The sequence below is a fragment of the Helianthus annuus genome, chromosome 9 (genome assembly GCF_002127325.2).
Source record: "Helianthus annuus cultivar XRQ/B chromosome 9, HanXRQr2.0-SUNRISE, whole genome shotgun sequence".
Classification (NCBI taxonomy): domain Eukaryota; kingdom Viridiplantae; phylum Streptophyta; class Magnoliopsida; order Asterales; family Asteraceae; genus Helianthus; species Helianthus annuus.
Window position 1 is genome coordinate 110419708 of NC_035441.2, and position 21608 is coordinate 110441315.

Here is a 21608-nt window from a genome sequence, read left to right on the forward strand (position 1 = left end):
TCTATTGCAAACATGCATTGTCCCAACCCCTCAATCAGGATAACAGTAAAAAAATCCTGAGCACGAGGGCCCTTAAAGCACTTAAACACCGCCCTTCTGGATGGGAGACAAATCAAAACTTCTCCCAGGCTCTGAGCGATTTTGCTAAACAGCCCCAAATTGTTCTAAATATTAAAAACCACCATACCAAAACTTGTTCTAAAAAAAGCCCCGAATGACATGTCAAACCTTTTCCTGGGTTCAACCCATGTATAACCATATATGGTTATGCAACAACCAAGGTGATAACAATGAAAAATAGGAGATGCCATATTCTCCCAGTGTGGAGAGTTGGTTATGCACTAACTTAGTTAGCATCCAAGCCACCTCCATTTGAGTTTTGAATATTTCTATCTCCAACTCATTGTCTTACCATCTTAGAATTATAACATGTTACTTTTCTTTAAAATTCACCAATCTTATACAAATACGTATACATACACATGTACAATCTAATCTAAAACAAAACCTAACACTCCAAAACTTAGGGTACAGGGTATAAGGAGCGGTGACTTAGGCGGGGAGTGGGGGTCACCGATCGGTGACCACCCCCACTTGATTAAGTTGGGTGTTTGAGTTTGAGAGAGGGTGTGGAATTCGGTGTGTAGTCACCGATTGTGTTGAGAGGAGAGGGGAGAGGAGAGACAAATCAAGTTTTTTTTTTAATTGAGGGGTGTTTGACTATACCTAGTGATTGAGTGTAAAATAGGGAGTAAAATAGAGAGTTGACATGGCATAATATTATTAGGTAGGATTTTACTCAAACACCCTAGGGTGATTGACTATACCCTCCACCCTTAGTGTTACAAGGGCATTTAGTGAGTGGCACAATGACAGTGGTGCTCAACTATTCGAACCCACAGCAGTCAAAAATAACCTGCTATATACCCAAATAAAAATAAAGGCAATTGTAAAAACTTTAATGCATCCAAATAAACCCATAATCAAGTATCAAAGTAGAAACAAACGAACTAAGCTCACTTCGATCCAACAGGTAATAGGATACAAAATTACATCCCCTTTCATTCAGAACCATCTGCCCACAGTTACAATACAAAAAGGGATTTAATCGTCTAAAACTTCATCACATGATAACTGAACATGATTAAATTATCACGGATTCACCAAAACATATCAGCAAATCAATGAAATACACGGTTCCTAGTTTATAAAATATAACAAACAAGTCCAAAGACCCGACTAGCCAGTCACCTGAAACTAGTGGCACCGCTAGATCATCTTTACGCAAACTTTTTCTTCAATGTCCCAACAGGAATCTTGCTCAAAACCTTAACATTGAATACTGCATACTGCTTCTTGATCTCGGCCTCTGCTTTCTCAGCATATGCATCAACCTTGTCCTCATATCTATCATATAGATAAGGCACCGTGTGCAGCAAAACAAAGCCTGAAAAAAGATGTACTTAGTCTCGAATGGCAATGAATGTACGAATTTACAACACAAAGATGAAAAAGATTCTTACTTGTGTATAACAAGGTCAAGAAATTCCAGCAGCTTCCCAAAATTGATAGCACCCACAAACCAGCAATCACCTGATAACAGTGAATGAATTGTTTAGCGCAAAAAGAACATCAGAACTCATCTACCATTGACGACTATACGCATACTAAGGGTGTTAATTTCTAACACGACCCAAAAACACAACACGAACCTAACACGAAATTTGTGGGTTTGGGAATTGTTGTTAATGGCAAATAGCAAATAATAGCAATAGGTACCTATATGCTACATAGCGAATAGCGATAAATAGCGGGCGCTGTTTTATATATAGCGATACACTAGAAAAGAATTAAAAAAAAATATATGTATATTATATCAAAATACCCTAGTATATACGCTATTTTACATGTATATTTAACAAAAACCTAAAATCTAGAAATTTTATAGCTATGTTCAATCGCTATTTATGGGCTACATACCCTGTAGCGACCTTTGACCTATACGCTATGCTATTCGCTATAGTGACCGCTATTGACAACTATGGGTTTTGGGTTTAGCTAAATGAGTCGGGTTTGAGCCAACCCGGTCAGGTTGGTGGGTTGACCCGTTTAACCCATTTTTATGTTATATAGTTTTTTACTATATGTTTTATGTCATAATTAAATAGGGTGTTTATTTTATCTCATAGTTATAACTTAAAAATAGAAATTGACAGAAGATTTTATAATTTAAATATAATCATATTATATGCATTAGCGTTTTTAGTGAAATTTAATATATTAACTTGCGAAAAAATAATAAAAATTCAGAATGAATGGATCGTGTTTGGGTCAACCCACGAATACCCAGGTCGGGTTTGGGTTCAGGTTCGTCTAAAATTTTCGGGTTCAGGTCAGGTTGAACCCACGGACCTGTTTAGCACCCTTGATACATACAAAAAAGAAACTATACTTACAGCAAGAAACTTCTTCAAATCTTTGCCAGAAGCAATGTTCCTAAGGATTGCTAAACCAGTGTTAATTTCAGTCCTGATAGCAGAAGCAACACCAAGGACAATATCTTCTGGGAGAGCGACTTCCGGGAACTTCGGTGCAGACCTGAAGACGTTATCAATAAATAGAGATCAAGCAAAGATGGATACGGGTCAAAATTGCCAGAAAATAACAAAAGAAAACTGTGGCAGGTTACTTGTTGATGAAGCTGGCAGCATTAGACCACAAGAAAAGAACAGCCAGTGCTAATATTAGAGTATGGCAAACTAGTGTAAGCAAGTGATACTCGACCAATTCAAAAAGGACCCATATCACCGTGGCAAAGCCGAGAACACCAGCAGAAACTTTCTTGTCCTTCCACAAAAATATATCAGCGGCTGTCATGAAAGATTTCAAATGTATAAGATGTCACAAGACTACAAAGCTTAAATCTTCTTACTTTAATACGCAAGAACTTAGTTATATCAAAAGAGCTATTCTAGTTTTTCAAAAATGAAACTTACAGCGAGCAAACAATCGCAATTGCCACATTATATCTTAAAAAAGTGCGACACGAACGCACATCAGTAAATACACTTAAACTATAAAAGCAACCAGATTTTATAGTTAAGAAATTGTTGAAAAATATTGAACCACCAAGCCAATATAAACCCGTAAACTCAACATATTTAATGGTTGAATTTTGACATTCTGACTGTTTGAAAAAGTTTTGAAACCTAGAACAGGCCATTTAACCTTATGTATAACAGTATACGTATTCATACAACCTAAAGCAAACTACAACTTTGAACGAAAGTGAAAAAAGGTTGAATTCCCAACCAGTAAAACCAAACCATTTTGTAAGTGTGTCAACTCATTAGAATTTTCATTATACCAAAACAGAGAACAAATATTGACATTAATTGGCATACCAAATCTAGCACAGTTCACAGAAACTGCACTAAAAAAAGATATATAAAACCCTTCCTTTTGCAATTATTACAAATTCACAAAAATCCAAAGCTACATCGTTCAAAAACTAATTCATTAAATCTCTCTACACATACTACAATCAATGGATCGATACACATTCAACACATAAAGCGAATCTAGCAATTAAGTTTACTAACACTCAAAATGCAAAATCGAATTATAATCATTGCAGATCTAGATCACAAATAATAAGTCAACCGACCTAAACTAAAACTAACAATCAACACAATCAATCACAAATCAATAACCACAACATTAACAACAAAGCGTACGATCTACTTCACCAAACACTTCTAAATCACGAAGATCTACAAATCACAGTAAAATGTATATACCTTTGCCGCCTCCTAACACCTTGTGAACAGGCCTCTCTCTACCAAACAGCCGGTAAACCTTATCCTTGAGATCGGAAACCGGTGAACTCTTCTTAGCTTCACCGTCGGAATCCGATGAATCGTCTTTGTGAAACGTTTCGGTGATCTTCTCCGTCACAGATTCAACAAATGATTGTTCGTGCTCATGTTGTTCGTGTTCACCGGCGACGTTATCGGCCATTTTCTGAAAGATCGGTTACCGGATCTGACGGAGATTCGGCGCCGGAAATCAAGAGACTGTTTGAAAAAAATTCGTTTGTGTGTGTGAAGAGAAATGAAATGAATAAATATCTGTAGGTTTAAGTTGGAGGTTCGGAACCGAGCCTTAGGTTTGGGTTACCCGAAGCTAGTGGCTTTTCACGGAAACCTATGTGGAGCAGGTGTGAGAGATAAAAGTGAGCGGGAATTCCGTTTAAAGTGACGACGTTAGGGTTCGTTATGGGCTCTTGTTGGGCCCTTATGATTTATGGTGGGCTTTAAAGCCCACATGATTCGGACCAGTTTACAATTTTGGTTATGGGCTGTTGTAAACTTTCCAATTTAATGTTGGTTTAGTTAAAGCCCATATGAGACTACCCAAATTTGGGTTCTTCAATTAAGTTCGATAAGATAACGAAATAAAATCGAGATTCTACAATCACACATACGGTTTAACACAACATAGACGAGTAACTGACGATAGAGGTGCGCAAAATAACCGGCTAATAAGGTTAATTAACCGTAACCGGTTATTAACCGATCAAGGAATAACCGGTTAGTGGTTATTTTTAACCGTAGGTTAGTAACCGGTTATTGATATTCAGTATAGGAACCGGTTTTTTAACCGGCGGACCGGTTAACCAAAAAATAAAAAAAAAACCGGTTATTAACCGAAAATAACTCGTTAATTAACCGAACCGGTTTAAAGCTCACATGTTGTTTCCATAATTCCATTTGTCGGTGGTGGAATGTGAACTATCCAATTTAGTCTTGGTTACACAAATCTTCTTGTCGTTGGTGAACCATCCAATTGAGTGTTGGGTTCTTTAATTAAGTTCGATGATTAACTAAGGTAAGAAAATAAATCGATATTCCACAACAGGCATACGGTTTAACATAACATAGACGAGTCACTGACAATGCAAATAGACGAGTCACTGACAATGCAAAATCATACGTACTTGTAATTAACTAATACCAAGAATGCTAAAAGTACAAAGACAGTTGTCTAATTCAGAAAATCTCACCACATGTATGCTTGATTCATCTATTTTATCGTATTCATATAACATTGTTATCACAATTCATACATGAGATTTTGCATATGTGTATATGTGTTTACATATACGACAGATGATGAGAGGAAAAATATCTTACCATAATATGGATGTAAGTAGCATAGTTGAAGAATACATGAAAGATTTTGGAGGGTGCAAATGAAAACCGAGATATGAGTTTTTCATCATAGCCAAAAGATCATGATTTCGGATTCGGATCTTTTTTGTCTCTGGGTTTCATGTGAGATTAGATGAGAGTGGCCATGGATGATGAATGATCATCAATTATATCCAAAGGAAAAAAGAAATTAATATGGTTGGTATGTCTAACTTGATGGACAAACACGCATCTATCCCTTTATGCGTTTGTATATCCTTTTTTTTTTCTAATCATAAATAAATAACAAAATGAAGATACATTCTCAAAGAATATACTTTTGAACCAAGTTTCTAAATAGGCCCACTATGATGCATGAAGACAAATGTATCAATATGATTTATTTAGTTTAAAAAAACAAAGTTACTTCAGCATCTTTTGAGTTTGTTCGTTTAACCTTAAAGGAAAAATAGAACTAACGGACTTCCTAGATCGTGTTAGTTTGTTAAAATATAAACGTGTTCGTGTGAGTTTGTTAGAACAATTCCTGGACATAAACCAGTGTAAATCAACACAAACGAATGTAAACAAAGACATACACCATAATGAATGAATACAAACGCACACCAGTTAATAGCAATGTGAATATTCGGACATAAAGTCTAAATACATTATCAATACATCAAACATTCAAAAGTAAACAAATATATAAAATTAAGTCTAGGTGCCATTGCATAATTTACCAAGTTAAGCTAAAAACAAGCTTTAAAACACCGAATCCATATCATCAATTCCCATTCATATGTAAGTAATCACAAAAAAGTAAACACATAAACTCAAAATTGTGGTTCACTTGTACATCGAGAATATAGGTACACTTTAAAATTTTGTTTTGGCACCTTATATACGGGTCATATACTCTTATACGGCTAGTATATAGGGTGTCAGAACAATTTTTTTTAACTTGTATGTATGATATGCGAACATCTATACGGCTCATATAATGTTATACAGGTTGTATATATGTCTAATCTTTTATTTAATATTTGACTCGATGTAAGATTCCTCTGTTCACGTGTGAGCTGTTTAATTCAACGTAATAGTCCTCGTTATGTGCGCCAATTATTTGACTAAACGTCATATTCCTCTGTTTACGCACCAATTATTTGATAAGACATATAAACGACTAAGAGCTTTTTCATTTTTCATCCAATTTCTATTCATATCTATTCGATTATCTCTATATTCAAGTTATCTTAGTTAGCAATGTCGTTTTGGGACGACAATTATTTTTTTGGTGGTGAGTCTACTAGCAATTCGTATCAGGTGACGTATGATTTGAATCAAGATACCAATCTAGAGTTTTAACATTGGAGTTAGATCGGGAGTGGTTTAATTTAAATCAGGGGTCGTTTAATGCATCAGGGTTGTATGATAACTATCTGGGGACTTATGACGTTGAATATCCTAACGAGTTTGGGTTTGGTTGAACCCAAGAAAGATATAGTGTCTACTAGTGAACACTGTAATGAGGGGCTTAGTAATGACGAACCTTGTGTATTTCTAACCAACCAGGTACACATTTCTATACTTATATGTCGTACACTTAATAGAATTGTAGTCTAACCACAAAGTTTTTCTTTTCAGAGATTTGTCAGGTTAAAAGATTTGGTGGAATGGTGTGTTGCAGTAGGACGTGATAACGGATAGGCCATAGTCACCCAGGGAATAAAGAAGGACGTTAAAACCGATGAGATTATAAAAAAAAAATGGCTTAGAATTAATTGTTGTTGCGAACATAGGCAAACAACCAAGGTTAGACGTGGTGAAAAAAGAAACAGGTGCAAATTTTAATTGATTGGGTCATACAGAAATAGAATAAATGCTTGGAGGTTAGAAGTAAGACACGCTAAGCATAACCATGAACCTTTCTTGTATCCTAAAGGGCTTACCCCAGATGAAGAAAGGACGGTGTGGCTGCTCACAGAACAGAACATGTTCCCATGAGACATACTTTCAACCATTAAGGAGCAGAACACCGACAATGTGTCCACTAGAAATACAGTATACAACGCACGAGTGAAATTGGGTCAATTCGAGAAAGTGAGAAAGTTCGTGACACTCAACCGCAATTTCTTTTCAAGCTGCTGTGCTCAAAAGATTTTATTTACTACCACTAGTCATAAGAAACCGATGACAAGGTACAAGATGTTTTTTATCCACCCAGAATCACATGATCTGTGGTGTGCCTTCTACATGTGTTGCTGATAGATGCGACGTACAAAACGAACAAGTATAAACTGCCACTCATTCAAATTATTGGTGCCATGTCGATATACATCTATTTTTTATTGCCCATGCGTTTATAACCGACGAATGAGAGGAGAACTTTGTGTGGGTGTTAGAGAAGTTCAAAGGTATGTTGGATAATTGTATGGAGCCCTTTCTTATAGTAACCAATAGAGACCTCGCGTTGATGAACACATGTTCATATGTATTTCCAACTGTCATTGTAATTAAGATACAACATTAAAAAAAGAATTTACAACATCAAATAATTTATTTATTCTCTCAAAATCACTCTTATTAGATTTTTTACACATGTGTAAATTTGTTAAATACAACAAATTTACACATGTGTAAATGAGAAAACTTACACATGTGTAAATTTTCAATATTTACGAATACATGTAAATTTAAACATGTTAATCAAATTTCTAACATTGTATTCGAATAATAATGATAACTATAAAAAGAAACTTTGAGTTTGAAATGTTTTTGACCAAGTTTTTGCGGTTTTTTCATTCGTTCTTACGGTTCTCACGAAATTTAGCGTTCTCATTAAAACCCTCCCCTACACACACACACACACACACACACACATATATATATATATAGGGGAAGGTTCAAATGAAACCACTAGTTATTGTGAAAACTCGAAAACTAATTAAAAAAGCCAAAAAAACATACAAATTTTTTTATTTATTTATTTATTTTTTTTGCAAACCAAATTTCGCAGGTTTTTTTATATAAAAAAATTAAAAAAATTTTTTTTGTGTACTATAAATTTTTTTTTTTTGAAAAAAAGTTTTTTTATATATAAAAACCAGCGATTTTTATAAAAAAAATTGAAAAAAAAAATTTTGTGTATTTTTTAGGCTTTTTTTAGTTAGTTTTCGAGTTTTCACAATAAAAGTGGTTTTCGTTTGAACCATCCCCTATATATATATATATATATATATATATATATATATATATATATATATATATATATATATATATATATGAGTAGGAGTTGGCTATAAAGCCAATTTTTTCTAGAAAGTATAGGAAGCCACATCCTAATGACATGTGGAAATTAGTTATTTTAATGAAAAGAGCAAGAATGTAATTTGATATTTATTATATTTTAAACTAACATATGATAAATTTAAGGAAACCAAATATCTCATTAATTTCGAACTGATTGATACCATGTTTATCATTCCATTCGCATTTAATCTTCTTCTAAAGCACATTCAAATTGTATTTCATCTGGTTCGTCACATTGTGTTTTATCACTAAAACACATTACTATGAACACATCCACTATCCAACTTCAAGTGTAGTAAAACACAATACTATGATCAAACTTTAAAAAAACTCATTGTCTTCAATAAAACATACTGAATACATGTATATGCAGGATCTAATAACAATGTAGCTTTAACACATCAATCTTTAAAACAATATCAATGTAAAAAACAACACCTTTACCAAGGCAGTCACTTTGTTCGTCACATTGTGTTTTATCACTAAAATAAAGTACTATGAACACATTTAATATCCAACATCAAGTTTAGCAAAACACAGTACTATGATCAAACTTTAAAAAACAACATTGTCTTCAACAAAACATGTTGGATACATGTATATGCAGGATTTAATCACAATGTAGCTTTAACACATCAAACCTTAAAACAATATCAATGTAAATAACATTGTGTTGACGCTATGTTTTATCAGTTTCTAGTGTCATCAAATTGTGTTTTATCACAGTATTGTGTTTTACTACACTTGAAGTTGGATGCTGGATTTGTTTCATAGTAGTGTATTTTAGTGATAAAACACAATGTGACGAACTAGTTGGGATGAAATACGAATTGAATGTGCTTTAGAAGAAGATGATGAATTGAGAATGGAATGATAAACATGGTATCAATCGTGCTTATATTTCAATCAGAATTTGTTATCTTGATCCATGATTCTAGCTATTTTTGGTATGAAAGAGGGTTTTCTATAATTGGTTTTAGAGAGAGATGGAAAATCGCGAGATTGTAGGGGTATGTTATTTATGACAGTTATTTGATTGATTTAAAACACGTAAAATGACCAGACTACCTCTAACCTATTATGAAAATTAATCAATGACACACATATTACAAAAATGCCACTGACTTGATCTCAACCATTAAACACACCAATCGGATGGCCCAGATCGCTTCCTACACTTTGTAGGAAAAACACACTTTGCGAAGTAACCCTACTCATATATATATATATATATATATATATATATATATATAGTAGGGTTCAAGAGTGAACCATTGTGTTTTTGTGAACAAAATGAACAAATCTTGTCCATTGATTTAGGAGATCTTGAGATTTATAATAATGGTAGTTTTCTAATTATTTAAAACCTGAAAATGCGAGTTGTCACACGCTATGCCCAACCCCAACTTCAGTCCATTTCACAAATCGGGACAGATCCATGAGGGAGAGAGAGCAGGAAACAAAGAAACGTCTATTTTCAGATCTGAACCTGCAACTTCAAATCTAGTCGTTGGCAATAGCGTCCTCGTAATGGTCATTGTTGAAAAAAACAAGAAAAAACCATCTTCACCAAGAATCTCTAGCCGTCGACGACCTTCTTGGTGGTCGTTGCCGGAAAAAAACGTGAAGGAAGGTGGAGATAAGCGTGGGTGGATGATCAATGACCAATGGGGGTGTTTAGCGGCGACTGATTAGCTTACTCACCGGAGTGAGATGAAGATGAGTGAGGATACGATGCTAGTGTTTTGCTGGTGGGGAAGAGTGGCTGTTGGTGGCCACACGGTTGTGATTGGAAAGTTTAGATGTATGTGTATATATAAAATCATTTGAGTAAACTGCCATTTTGGTCCCTGAGGTTTGGTCACTTTTGCCACTTTAGTCCAAAACTCAAACCTTTTGCATCTGGGTCCCTATTGTTTCAGTTTTATTGCCATTTTGGTCTAAAAGTGAAATCAGGTCATATTTATCTTTTAAAATTATGCTATTTTGTCCTTTTCCTCAGGGGCAAAATGGTCATTTTAATTTTATCTATTGTCTTTATCAAGAAATCAGCTTCTCCTCCAACCTCACACACCGTGCCCCTCTCGTCTTCCTCATCTATCCAGCCACAACCACCGGCGGCCGTCGCGCACCTCCGTATTCAATCGCCGCTTGTCACCACCACTTCTGAATCACGTCTTCAACCACCGCCAGTCATCTCCAGTTGTCGTTTCTGAACCACAACATCACCACCATCATTCCCTGCAGCACCAGGTAAGTTTCTGTCTCTGTTCCTCTTTCACCCGATTTCGACAGCCCTCCAACCCTTGAAACCCCTGATATTGTTGATACCCTCACCAATTTCAAACACTAATAACCACCGGGACTTTGTTTATGATCGAAATTTGCATCTTAACAAATCGAACATTGTGCTCGTAAACCGAATCGAGCCAGATAAGTTGATCGGAGCAGAAAAAGTCCAGTGAGAGTTAGCTCGCCACCATCTGATTCTTACCTACATAAACCCATCACTAAACATTCTCTCTCTCTTTCTCTTCTATCTCTCTCTCTCTCTCTTTCTCAAATCCACCACCACTTGCAACTTAAACCATCACTCAACCTTCCAAAGAACTGAACACACTTAAACAAATTCTTGAAGTTCTGCAACTCAAAGGTCTTCTACGTTCCACTAATCATTCAATTTCAAGCACAGATAGCCACCGAATTTGCATATCAACAAATCGAACATTGTGCTCATAAACCGAATCGAGCCAGAGCAGTTGATCGGAGCGGAAAATGTCCGGTGAGAGTTAGCTCGCCACAATCTCCACCATTAACGTCCACCACCGCCATCGTCTCCACCATTAACATCCACCACCGCCATCCTCTCCACCATTATCATCCACCACCGCCATCGTCTCTACCATTATCATCCACCATCGTCTCCACCATTGAACCTGTGATAGAGAGAGAGAAGAGAGAGAGACAGAGGGATGTTTAGAGAGAGAGAGAGAGTGCAGAGTTTGAGATGGGAGAAAAAGAAAAATATATTATATAATTTTTCTATATAATGACCATTTTGCCCCTGAGGAAAAGGACAAGATAGCAGGATTTTATAAAACAAATACGACCTGATTTCACTTTTGGACCAAAATGACATTAAAACTGAAACCACAGGGAACCAGATACAAAAAGTTTGAGTTTTGGAATAAAGTGGCAAAAGTGACCAAACCTCAGGGACCATAATGGCAGTTTACTCTAATCATTTTTTTGTGAATTTATTAATTTAATGTGTTTTTTTTATAAATTATATGAGGGGAAATAAAAGAGGGATGAAAAAAATACAATATTGCCCTCACGTGGGGTCCACATGACTAGATATAGCACTGAAAAGAGACGTGATTAGGGCCAAAAGACAGCCGAAACAAGGTTTTTAAAATTTAAAGGACGATTTTTTATATTTTTAAAAGTAAAGAACATCTACTGAAATTTAGTATAAATATAAAGGACGAAAAATTTTATTTACCCTGAATAAATGCTAATCTATATTATGGATTAACTATATATTTAAGCCAAAAAGATTACCTAATCTCCATAATCAGTTTTACTGTCAAATATTTGTCACCTTTTAACCTAAAAAAACCAATGATATTTAAAATTGAAATAGTAATACACTAAGGGGCTGTTTGTTTACCTTTTAATGGAGCTCTTAATGGTTCAGAACTCTTACTGGTTCAGTACTTAATGGTTCAGTACTTAATGGAGCTCTTAATGTTTACCTCTTACTGGTTCAGTACTTAATGATTCAGACTGTTTGTTTCGTGAGAAAATGTCTGAATGGTTCAGACATTTGCCTCTGAATGGTTAAGAATTATAAAGAGTCTGAATGGTTAAGACCTCTAATCTGAATTGGTTAGACATTTGCCTCTGAATGGTTATGCATTATACTGGCTCTTAATGGTTCAGACCTCTTACTTGTTCAGCACTTAATAAATAAGATCTCTTACTAGTTCAACACTTAACCATTTAGAAGTTACCAAACAGCTTCTAATTGTTACTGTTGTTATTATTATTATTATTATTATTTTATTATTTGATTGTATGTTAATATACTAATGACATAACTTAAAAATAAAACTATGTGATTTTGGGATTTGTTTTTTTCAAACTGAACAATGCATTGTAATGTTGTATAGTTGTATGCAGTGTTGTAAAAGTCGCTAGGCGGTCCCTAGTCGGTCGACTGGGGAGTTGGGAGTAATCGGAGTACTCGGAGAGTACTCGGGGAGTACGCGGACATGGTAAATATAAATAAAATTAATTGTTATATATTATTTATGTGTTAAAATAAGCATAATTCATGTCAACTGGGTATAATTTAAAATGAAACATGTTTAAAGTTCAAATATTCTGAATACAAGTCCGACTAGTCTGAGTACAAGGCCGAGTAGTCCGAGTACAAGGCCGAGTAGTCCGAGTACAAGGCCGAGTAGGCCGATTTTGACCGAGTTTGACCGATTAAAAGTCAACAAACCACGTTGACCGACTAGGCTCCGACTAGGCCGACTAGGCTCCGACTAGGCCGACTAGGCTCCGACTAGGCCGACTAGGCGCCGACTAGGACCGAGTACTCCCGAGGCCGACTAGTTGAGACCGCCTAGGAGGAAGTTGCCAAGGTGGAGGTCCGAGGACCGAGTACTCGCCGAGTACTCGGCCGAGAAATCCGACTTTTACAACACTGGTTGTATGCATGGTGGCAGAAGAAAAAATAATTAAAAGTGATAATAAACTCTCTTTACTTTGTCATGCACTTTATTTCTGGCCCTCTATTCACTTTTCAGTTATAACTCTTATTTACAGTTTTATTTTATTCTTACATCACTTTTCAATTTTCAATTATAACTCTTATTTACAGTTTTATTTTATTCTTAGATGACGGGCCTTGGGCCGACATTAGTGGTAAAAGGTTACTTTTAGTAAAGATAAAAATGCTGCCCCTACATTTTATTACCTTTGACCTAAACTTACCCACCAAAGAGCTTTTAGAGTAGCTGTTTGAAGTGTGTAGTAGTGGTGTATCTTCTCATGTGTTCAAGGTTGTAGTCTTAATGTAAACTTAGGGTGTAAGGGGTGCTCACCTAAGAGATGAGTCCTCTCTCTTACGCCCAACCAATCCTCGTGTGCCACGTCAACTCCCCTCTTAAACTCCCCTAACACCCTAAATTGATGGCGGCACTCCCCTCTTAGGTGAATTGGTTTTTTGTTAAAAAAAAAAAAAAGAAAAAGAAAAGCATTGATTGGACAAGGCCTCTCTCTCTCCTCCCTCTCTCTTCGGTGAGCCGCCACCGGGAACACCCCCTCTCTCTTGGTCACCGCAGTGATGGCGGTGTCTTACCGCTCGGTTAAATGGGTCACCGCATGGGGTTGCCGAAGGCACCCCGTGCACCACGGGGTGCCTTCGGCAACCCCATGCGGTGACCCATTTAACCGAGCGGTAAGACACCGCCATCACTGCGGTGACCAAGAGAGAGGGGGTGTTCCCGGTGGCGGCTCACCGAAGAGAGAGGGAGGAGAGAGAGAGGCCTTGTCCAATCAATGCTTTTTTTTTTTTTTTTTTTTTTTTTAACAAAAAACCAATTCACCTAAGAGGGGAGTGCCGCCATCAATTTAGGGTGTTAGGGGAGTTTAAGAGGGGAGTTGACGTGGCACACGAGGATTGGTTGGGCGTAAGAGAGGGGACTCACCTCTTAGGTGAGCACCCCTTACACCCTTAGGAGTGAGTTCGAAGGACAGTGAGTTAGTCGTTTTAAGCAATTTAAACAGAAAAAAAAAAAAAAAGCACAGATCATATTTTAAACTCATATATTTTGGATAATCTGGACAAATATCTTCTAATACCATACTTATCTTATACAAGTAAATTTTTTTAAACTAATTTTATACTAAATCGCATTTCCGAATGACCGTCCCAAATGCTCTAGGTTTCGGTTTACCCATTAAGTTCGAGTTGGTTTACTATCCCAAGTTTTTATGATTTATATGTATCAGACACTCGAATGACATTACAAAACATTTTCACTAATTCATACTAGTAAAATTTTCCGGACCCGCTTTCAACATGATTTTTTTTTGTAAGTTGGCTAACAACAATTAGGAGATTTATTTAGCCTAAGATGTTCATGTACTAAAACTTGTCGACTTTAACCTATCCGAATAATTACATTTATTTAAACAATAATGCAATCACTCTCTTGTATTCCAATCATCTGAACAAAACAGTATCTACCCTACCCTTGTTAAGATTTTTTGATCCTAACAACTGATTAAAAAAATAAAATTAATTAACCTTGTGACATTTTGATCACATAGAGATCATTGAAATTTGAAAAGAAAAATAATGGGAGAAAGTGCTAATGTTTATACATAGCATCTACCCTTTGTAAAAAAAAAACAAAAAACTCACATGCTCCTCACCCATCACCTCCATGACTCGTATAAATACAAATCAAACAAAACACTCAATACTCACTCCACTGCAAAAAGCTCTGTAACCATTTCTTCTTTAATCAATCACTCTGGCTTTCCCTACAATGGACGTTTTCAGCCTGCTAAACTTCTGGAGAACCACCGGTGCTGGCGGAGATGTAACAGCTTCCGGAGACTTCGATTCCTCAATCGACGACGAAGAGTCGTTCTTCGATCTGGTGTTCACTGATGAGAACGAGTACAGTTATGGCAGATCTCCAAGTTTCAACGGTTTTAGCTTTTGTAGCCGTGAATCGAACGCGAGTTTCAGGTTTTCATCGCCAGATGAGGTTTATACGAACAATATTAACGATAAGGCGAATATTTTCTCGTTTGATTCACCGAATTCGAAAACGCCTCACTCGCCTCTTCGGCTGGTGATGCTAGGGTTTCGGAATGATCTGAAACTGGAACCGGAGATAGAAGAGGTTAAAATTGGAGCATTGTTGAAGAGAGATAACAGTTTGAGGTGTAAATTGATGACGGAGAAGCTTCTGGAAACGGATCAGACGCCTTCGAAGCGGTTTTCGAAGGACGTTGTGAATAAATATTTGAATCGGATGAAAGCTAAGGTTTCGAAACGGAGCGGTGAGAAATCGAGGTTATCGGAGAAATCTGTTACTACGCCGTCGTCGTCTCCGGCGTCGTCGGTGTTTTCTCCAAGGAAAGAAGAGAAAAGAGGCGGTGGTGGCGGTGGCGCAGTGTTCCGAGAGGTTCGAAAGCGGTTAGGTAAGAGCCGTTCGGCGTCTGCAATTCTGCAAACGCCTGTAACGAAGAATGATGATTCCGCATTAGAACAACAGGATGGAATCCGAGACGCTATTCTGCATTGCAAGAGATCATACAACTCGCCTGCACCAGATTGTGTACTTTCTAGATCTGGAAGTGCTCCATCAAACAACCAGCCTCGAATTTCAATTGAAGAACTTGACATTTAAAAAAGGAAATTGGCGGGAAAAGTTGATGAAATTAGATAAATTTTGGTATGTGAAAAAACTAACTCTGTGTAATTAGATCGCTTGTATGTGAAAAGCGCCATTGTAGGATGATGTAACCAGTAAACTGTAAATCCTTTTCTTGTCTTGTGCAATCGAAGAACCTTTTCTCTTTGGCATCATCACAGCAGGCATTTTTTTGGTGGGTCATGCTAATTACACACGCCAAAAATAATTTTCACACCCCTAAGCGCCGCGCTATGGTCAAAGCGGGGCGCTTAGGGCGACAAAAGTTGATACGAGGTTTCGAATGACTGACTGACTGACTGACACAGAGACATAAAGGTGATACGAGGTTTCAGTCGCCCCGTGAACCCTAAGCGCCGCGCTTTGGCCATAGCGCGGCGCTTCGACCCCAAATGCTGCCTTTAAATCCCTGGACAGACTCGACATTCATAATTCAGATTGTTTTTTGTCAATCTTCTTTGCTCTATTAGTTACATGTTTTGAAAAAACGATGTCGTGGTTAAGTAATTATCTTTTCTGTCAATATTCTGACGAGTCAGTTGTTCCTGATTCTTACGAGGGGACCGCTATTTCTGACTCGTTTGAGAAACCGGTGTCGTCCAACTTGAGGGAGACAGAGGTTGTATCTGGCATTCATTATCGTGATAACACGGTGCAGCTGGATTTGAATACCCCTGTGGAGGACCCTTACGCACAACAAGGTTATTCGAATTTCGGTTACGGTGGCGACTATAGCTTTGTACAGCAGGAGTGTTATCCAAACGACAGTTACGGTTGTCAACAGAGCTTACAAGGTTATTCGAATTTCGGTTACGGTGGCGAGCAAAGCTTTGTACAGCAGGAGTGTTATCCAAACCAGAGTTACGGTTGTGAACAGAGCTTTGAACATCAAGTCTATTCGAACCTCGGTGACGATGGTGAGCCGGAGGATGTGTCTGTTGACGAGGAAGGTTGTTACCCGGTTACATTTTCGTTTGATACAACGTAGACCTTTTCGTCACGTAAAGAGTTGGTGCGTTGGGTACAAGACACGGCAAAAGACAATGGTTACCTCATTGTGACTAAGAGGTCGAATAAAAGAGGAGAGAATTACAAGATTTGGTTTCAATGTACTTTTGGTGGGGAGCATAAGAGTATAGCTACATAGAGGAAAACGGGTAGCAAGAAAATAGGCTGCCCGTTCGAGATGATCGGGTTTTCGGAATCATCCGGAAGTGTTTGGAGGATCGAGGTGACGAAGGCGAAGCATAACCACACTCCTATTGAAAACTTCGAGGGTCACGCCTATGCGAGAAGGCTTTCTTCGGAGGACAAAAAACTGGTTAAGGAGTTGGCAGAGCAAGATATTCCCAACCAAAGTATCTGGCGAACGCTGACAAAAAACAATCCGGCTAGAAAGCTTATTCCGAAAGATATACACAACGTTGTACAGAAGATCAACGCCGAAAAAAATGTCGGTAAGTCTCCGATGCAAAAACTTGAAAAAAAAACTTGAAAACATTCTTATCGAAAAAAATTACACTTATTACATGCGCACGAATGAGATATCGAACGAAGTTGAAGACGTCTTCTTTGTTCACGAAAAATCATTCACTATGTGGTGTGCCTTCCCGCATGTGCTAATGATTGACGCCACCTACAAAACGAACATGTACAACCTGCCATTTTTTCAGGTCGTAGGCATGACGTCGACAAACAAATCGTTTACGGCTGCTTGTGCGGTAATTTCCGCTGAGAAGTCAGAGAACTACCTATGGGTGTTGCAGAGGATCAAGTCTATGCTGGCAGGATGTATGGAACCGCGCGTGATTTTAACAGACAAGGATTTTGCGCTAATGAACGCGTGTGAACAAGTTTTTCCAAAAGCGCATAAGTATCTTTGTCGGTTCCATATTCAACAAAATATTAATAAGAACAGCAAGGAGTGGAAAGAATTCGTACGTACATTTTGGACATTGTGCGAGTCTACGACCGAGGAAATATACAGGTATAACTTGGAAAACCTTGAAGTACAGTTGAAAGAAGCTGACCGTGAACGTGAGTATTTCTTACATAATTATGTTCAAATTTTATATAATAACAAAAACTGACTATTTACGTTTTTTTAATTTTAGAGGTTTTTGATTATTTGAAGAAATCCTGGTTGGATCCGTACCGTGAAAAGTTTGTATCTTGCTGGATTAACCAAACTATCAACTTTCACCAAACTACGACCAACAGGGTTGAGGGCATGCATGCAACAGTAAAAAGTCACTTTCCAAGTCATCGCAACACACTGGATAAACTTGTACTGTATGTTGATCATGTTGTTGATAGACAATACGCCGAGATTAGAAGTAGCTTTGAAACAAGCCTCCGAAAAGTGATGACGCACCACAAGAATCAGCCCATGCTTGCATATATTCTCAGAAAGGTTTCAATATATGCGATTGAGCTTTTGAGTATGGAACTAAAACGTAAGGAAGACGGGTTGAGAGCCTACAGTGCAAGCTGTGGTTGCCAACTTTTTACCAGCTGTGGTTTGCCATGTGTGTCACACCCCCAAAATCCACCCGCGGATGACACCCGCTTTGAGGGCGTGACTGACCAGGATCCAGCCACCAATTATACTGAATAACTAAATTGATAACAAAAGTAATACTTACTAACCACACGATTAGCAAGTGTTAAGTTTAGAGTTCAATGTCTTAAGTTCAGAGTAAAATGTAGCGGAAGCACAATTAACAGTTTTAAACAATGTTCATAAGGTAAGCATGATAAATGCCCAACACACGGGCAGACGCCCACTACACATCCCAAGCAGCTGCTCCAGTCACTGGCCACCTGCAAAGCATGCAGTACGGGGTCAACAATAATGCTGAGTGAGTTCACTAGTTGTCCAGTTTTAATTACCAAAAACTTGTTTCGCCAGTTAATTTACCCGTTTATACATGCCATGGGGAGCTACCCCAAAAGTTAGCGACTAAACTGTTTTTCCAATACCGAACACTAGGTAACCGTTTGCGTTTCCGCAGGATGCCCCGATGTCAATGTTCTATCATCATTGACGGATGCCTGAGTACATTAGTTCACGACCGATCCCATACCATGGCACGGTGTGAGGCTGGTAAGACCTAAATAGCGCTATCAACTAATAACCCGTTCGCCTGGCCCCGGCGACTAATCGGTATTATGTAGTAGGGACTTGAGTGATAGAGTTGCGTTTAGTGCCGTTTGGTTGCATTCCGTATAAACAGTAATTAACTAAAAGGTTTCCCAATGTCAAGGGAAAGAAAAGTAAGTTTGTTCCCAATAACCAGGGAAGGAATGTAAATGGTATCCCCTTTGCAAGGGGATAGGGTTGTTTTAGTCTCGTGTCCCAAACCACCGGGACGCATGCTTTTAAGTTGTGAACTCACCTTGGGTTGCTCGGTAGATATTTTACCCGGTCAAGTATGTTGGTCACCACGTCCTAGCATGGTTACCAAGTATGGGTCAAGTCGGGTACAAGTAAACACATAGCGAACACGTATGGCAGTACATATAGCAAACACGTATAACATGCGAATACACAAACAGTTGGGTTATTGGGTCGGCCCTAAACATATAATCAGCAGTAACAACATGCAGTCCAGTCAACAGAAAGCCCAACAGTCAAAAGCCCAATAACCCTAAAACAGTCCAGTCGAGACAAGAGTGACTCGCAACCGAGGTTGCGACTCGCAACCGAGGTCTCGGTCCGTCACGTTTTGATTACGAGTCGCAACCAGAGGTTACGACTCGCAACCAGCAGTTCCGACTCAGTAGCAGTGGTTACGACTCGCAACCGGATTCGATAAGCGTTGATTACGACTCGCAACCGAGAGGTCTCGACAAATCCTGCTGTGGTCTCGAGTCGCAACCAAAGGTTCCGACTCGCAACCGTGATTACGTGCACAGAAATCCTTCTAGAACCTGCAAACAGTACTGGCCAATAGAATTGCAATTTCATGAAATCAGATTGTACTATGCCACTAAAACATGTTTTCTTGTCTAACCCTTGTCTAAAATGGATCAAACACACATATTTTTGAATATGCAAACCATCTTCAAACTGTTCATCATATAATCAAACAATATTCAAACCACATTCATCATTTATAACCCAAAACCATGCACAAAACCATCTAACCAACCCTTATCACAACCGAATAACAAAACTATTTAACCAACGAAATATAACAAGCCGGATAACACACAATTCATAAACATTCAACCTTAAATCATGCATAAATCCTTACAACTAGCAACGATTTAATCAAACTCCAATATCTAACCGGATAATCATAGCAAACAACACCTACATGATTATGATCTTTAGGTCCTAAATGCATCAATCGGATAACATAACAAGAGGCTACAAGCATCATTTAGTAACAAGCAAAGCAAAACAACTTGTAGAAATATTCATGCTAACCGGTTAGAAGTAGTGGTCCAAGAATTCGATAAACTAAGCTCCGAAAGATGATCTTGAGCTTGAATCCGCGAGCCTTGATGCTATGGTTTGACCCGAGAGAGATGAGATGGTGAGGAAGTGATCTTGGTTGCTAGAATTCTTAGGGTTTTTAGTGAGAGAGATGAGAGGAGAGTATGAGAGTGTTGTAAAAATGGTTAAAGGGAGGGGTGGGTTGGTTTATATAAGATTGCGAGTGGGTTAGGGTGATTCCGGGTTGGGTTTCTCGGTCACAAGGCCCAAACCGGCCCATCAGTTGTTGTTCACTCGAGGCCGTGGGCTCGAGTCGGGTTTTGTGGTCTCGGCTCACTAGTAACACACACGCGTATATATATATATCTATGTACACATATTCATAGGCACACATAACATGTAACACAATAGTTCAAATTTTCCATTTAATAAACACATACATACGTAAGTTACATCAAAAGGTTATCCGGGAAAATCCAAAGTGTCACATTATCCCCAAGTTTTAGGAACTTTCGTCCCGAAAGTTAAGGCAGCCACTGTCAAGCTAGCGTAAGTGAAAGCGTTTCAATGGGGTGTCACATCATCCCCCCGTTAGTTTGGAATTTCGTCCCGAAATTCGGCTGTAGCTTCAGTGCTGGGGTTTTCGTTAAGGAACAACTGGGGATACTTGTGCTTCATCTGGTCTTCCCGCTCCCAGGTATACTCTGGGCCACGTCGCGAGTTCCAACGAACTCGTACAAGGGGTATCTGGCTACGTTTGAGGATTTTGATCTCTCGATCAGTGATTTCAATCGGTTCCTCAGTAAAGTGTAGCTGTTCGTCAATAGTCAATTCCTTAAAAGGAATCACAAGTGTTTCATCCGACAAACACTTCTTCAGGTTGGATATGTGGAAAACGTTGTGTACCGCACTCAGTTCTTCAGGCAGGTTCAAGCTATAAGCAACCTTACCGATCTTCTCGGTAATTTCGAATGGTCCAATGTATCGTGGATTAAGCTTGCCCCGTTTACCAAAGCGAACCACACCCTTCCAGGGTGAGACTTTAAGTAGAACCCGGTCACCGACCTGGAATTCCAAGGGTTTCCTACGCTTGTCAGCGTAGCTCTTCTGACGGTCACGAGCTGCCGCCATGCGTTGTCTGATCTGGGCAATCTTTTCCGTTGTATCCACCACCATCTCTGGGCCCGTGATTTG

The 21608-nt window shown here is 38.2% G+C and overlaps 2 protein-coding genes across 2 annotated transcripts; one reads left to right on the forward strand and one right to left on the reverse strand.

Annotated features, from left to right (window-relative positions):
- Positions 1–996: 996 nt before the first annotated feature.
- On the reverse strand, positions 997–4113 carry LOC110903938 (reticulon-like protein B2). Its single transcript, XM_022149736.2, has 5 exons — positions 3801–4113; positions 2690–2870; positions 2457–2598; positions 1524–1593; positions 997–1447 (listed from the first exon to the last, which is right to left on the reverse strand). Exons 1-5 carry the CDS (start codon positions 4018–4020, stop codon positions 1281–1283), a joined length of 780 nt encoding a protein of 259 aa, XP_022005428.1. The 5' UTR covers positions 4021–4113; the 3' UTR covers positions 997–1280.
- Positions 4114–15073: 10960 nt separating this feature from the next.
- Positions 15074–15946, forward strand: LOC110907453 (probable membrane-associated kinase regulator 5). The gene has a single exon (XM_022152436.1). It carries the CDS (start codon positions 15074–15076, stop codon positions 15944–15946), a length of 873 nt encoding a protein of 290 aa, XP_022008128.1.
- The last annotated feature ends 5662 nt before the right edge of the window (positions 15947–21608 follow it).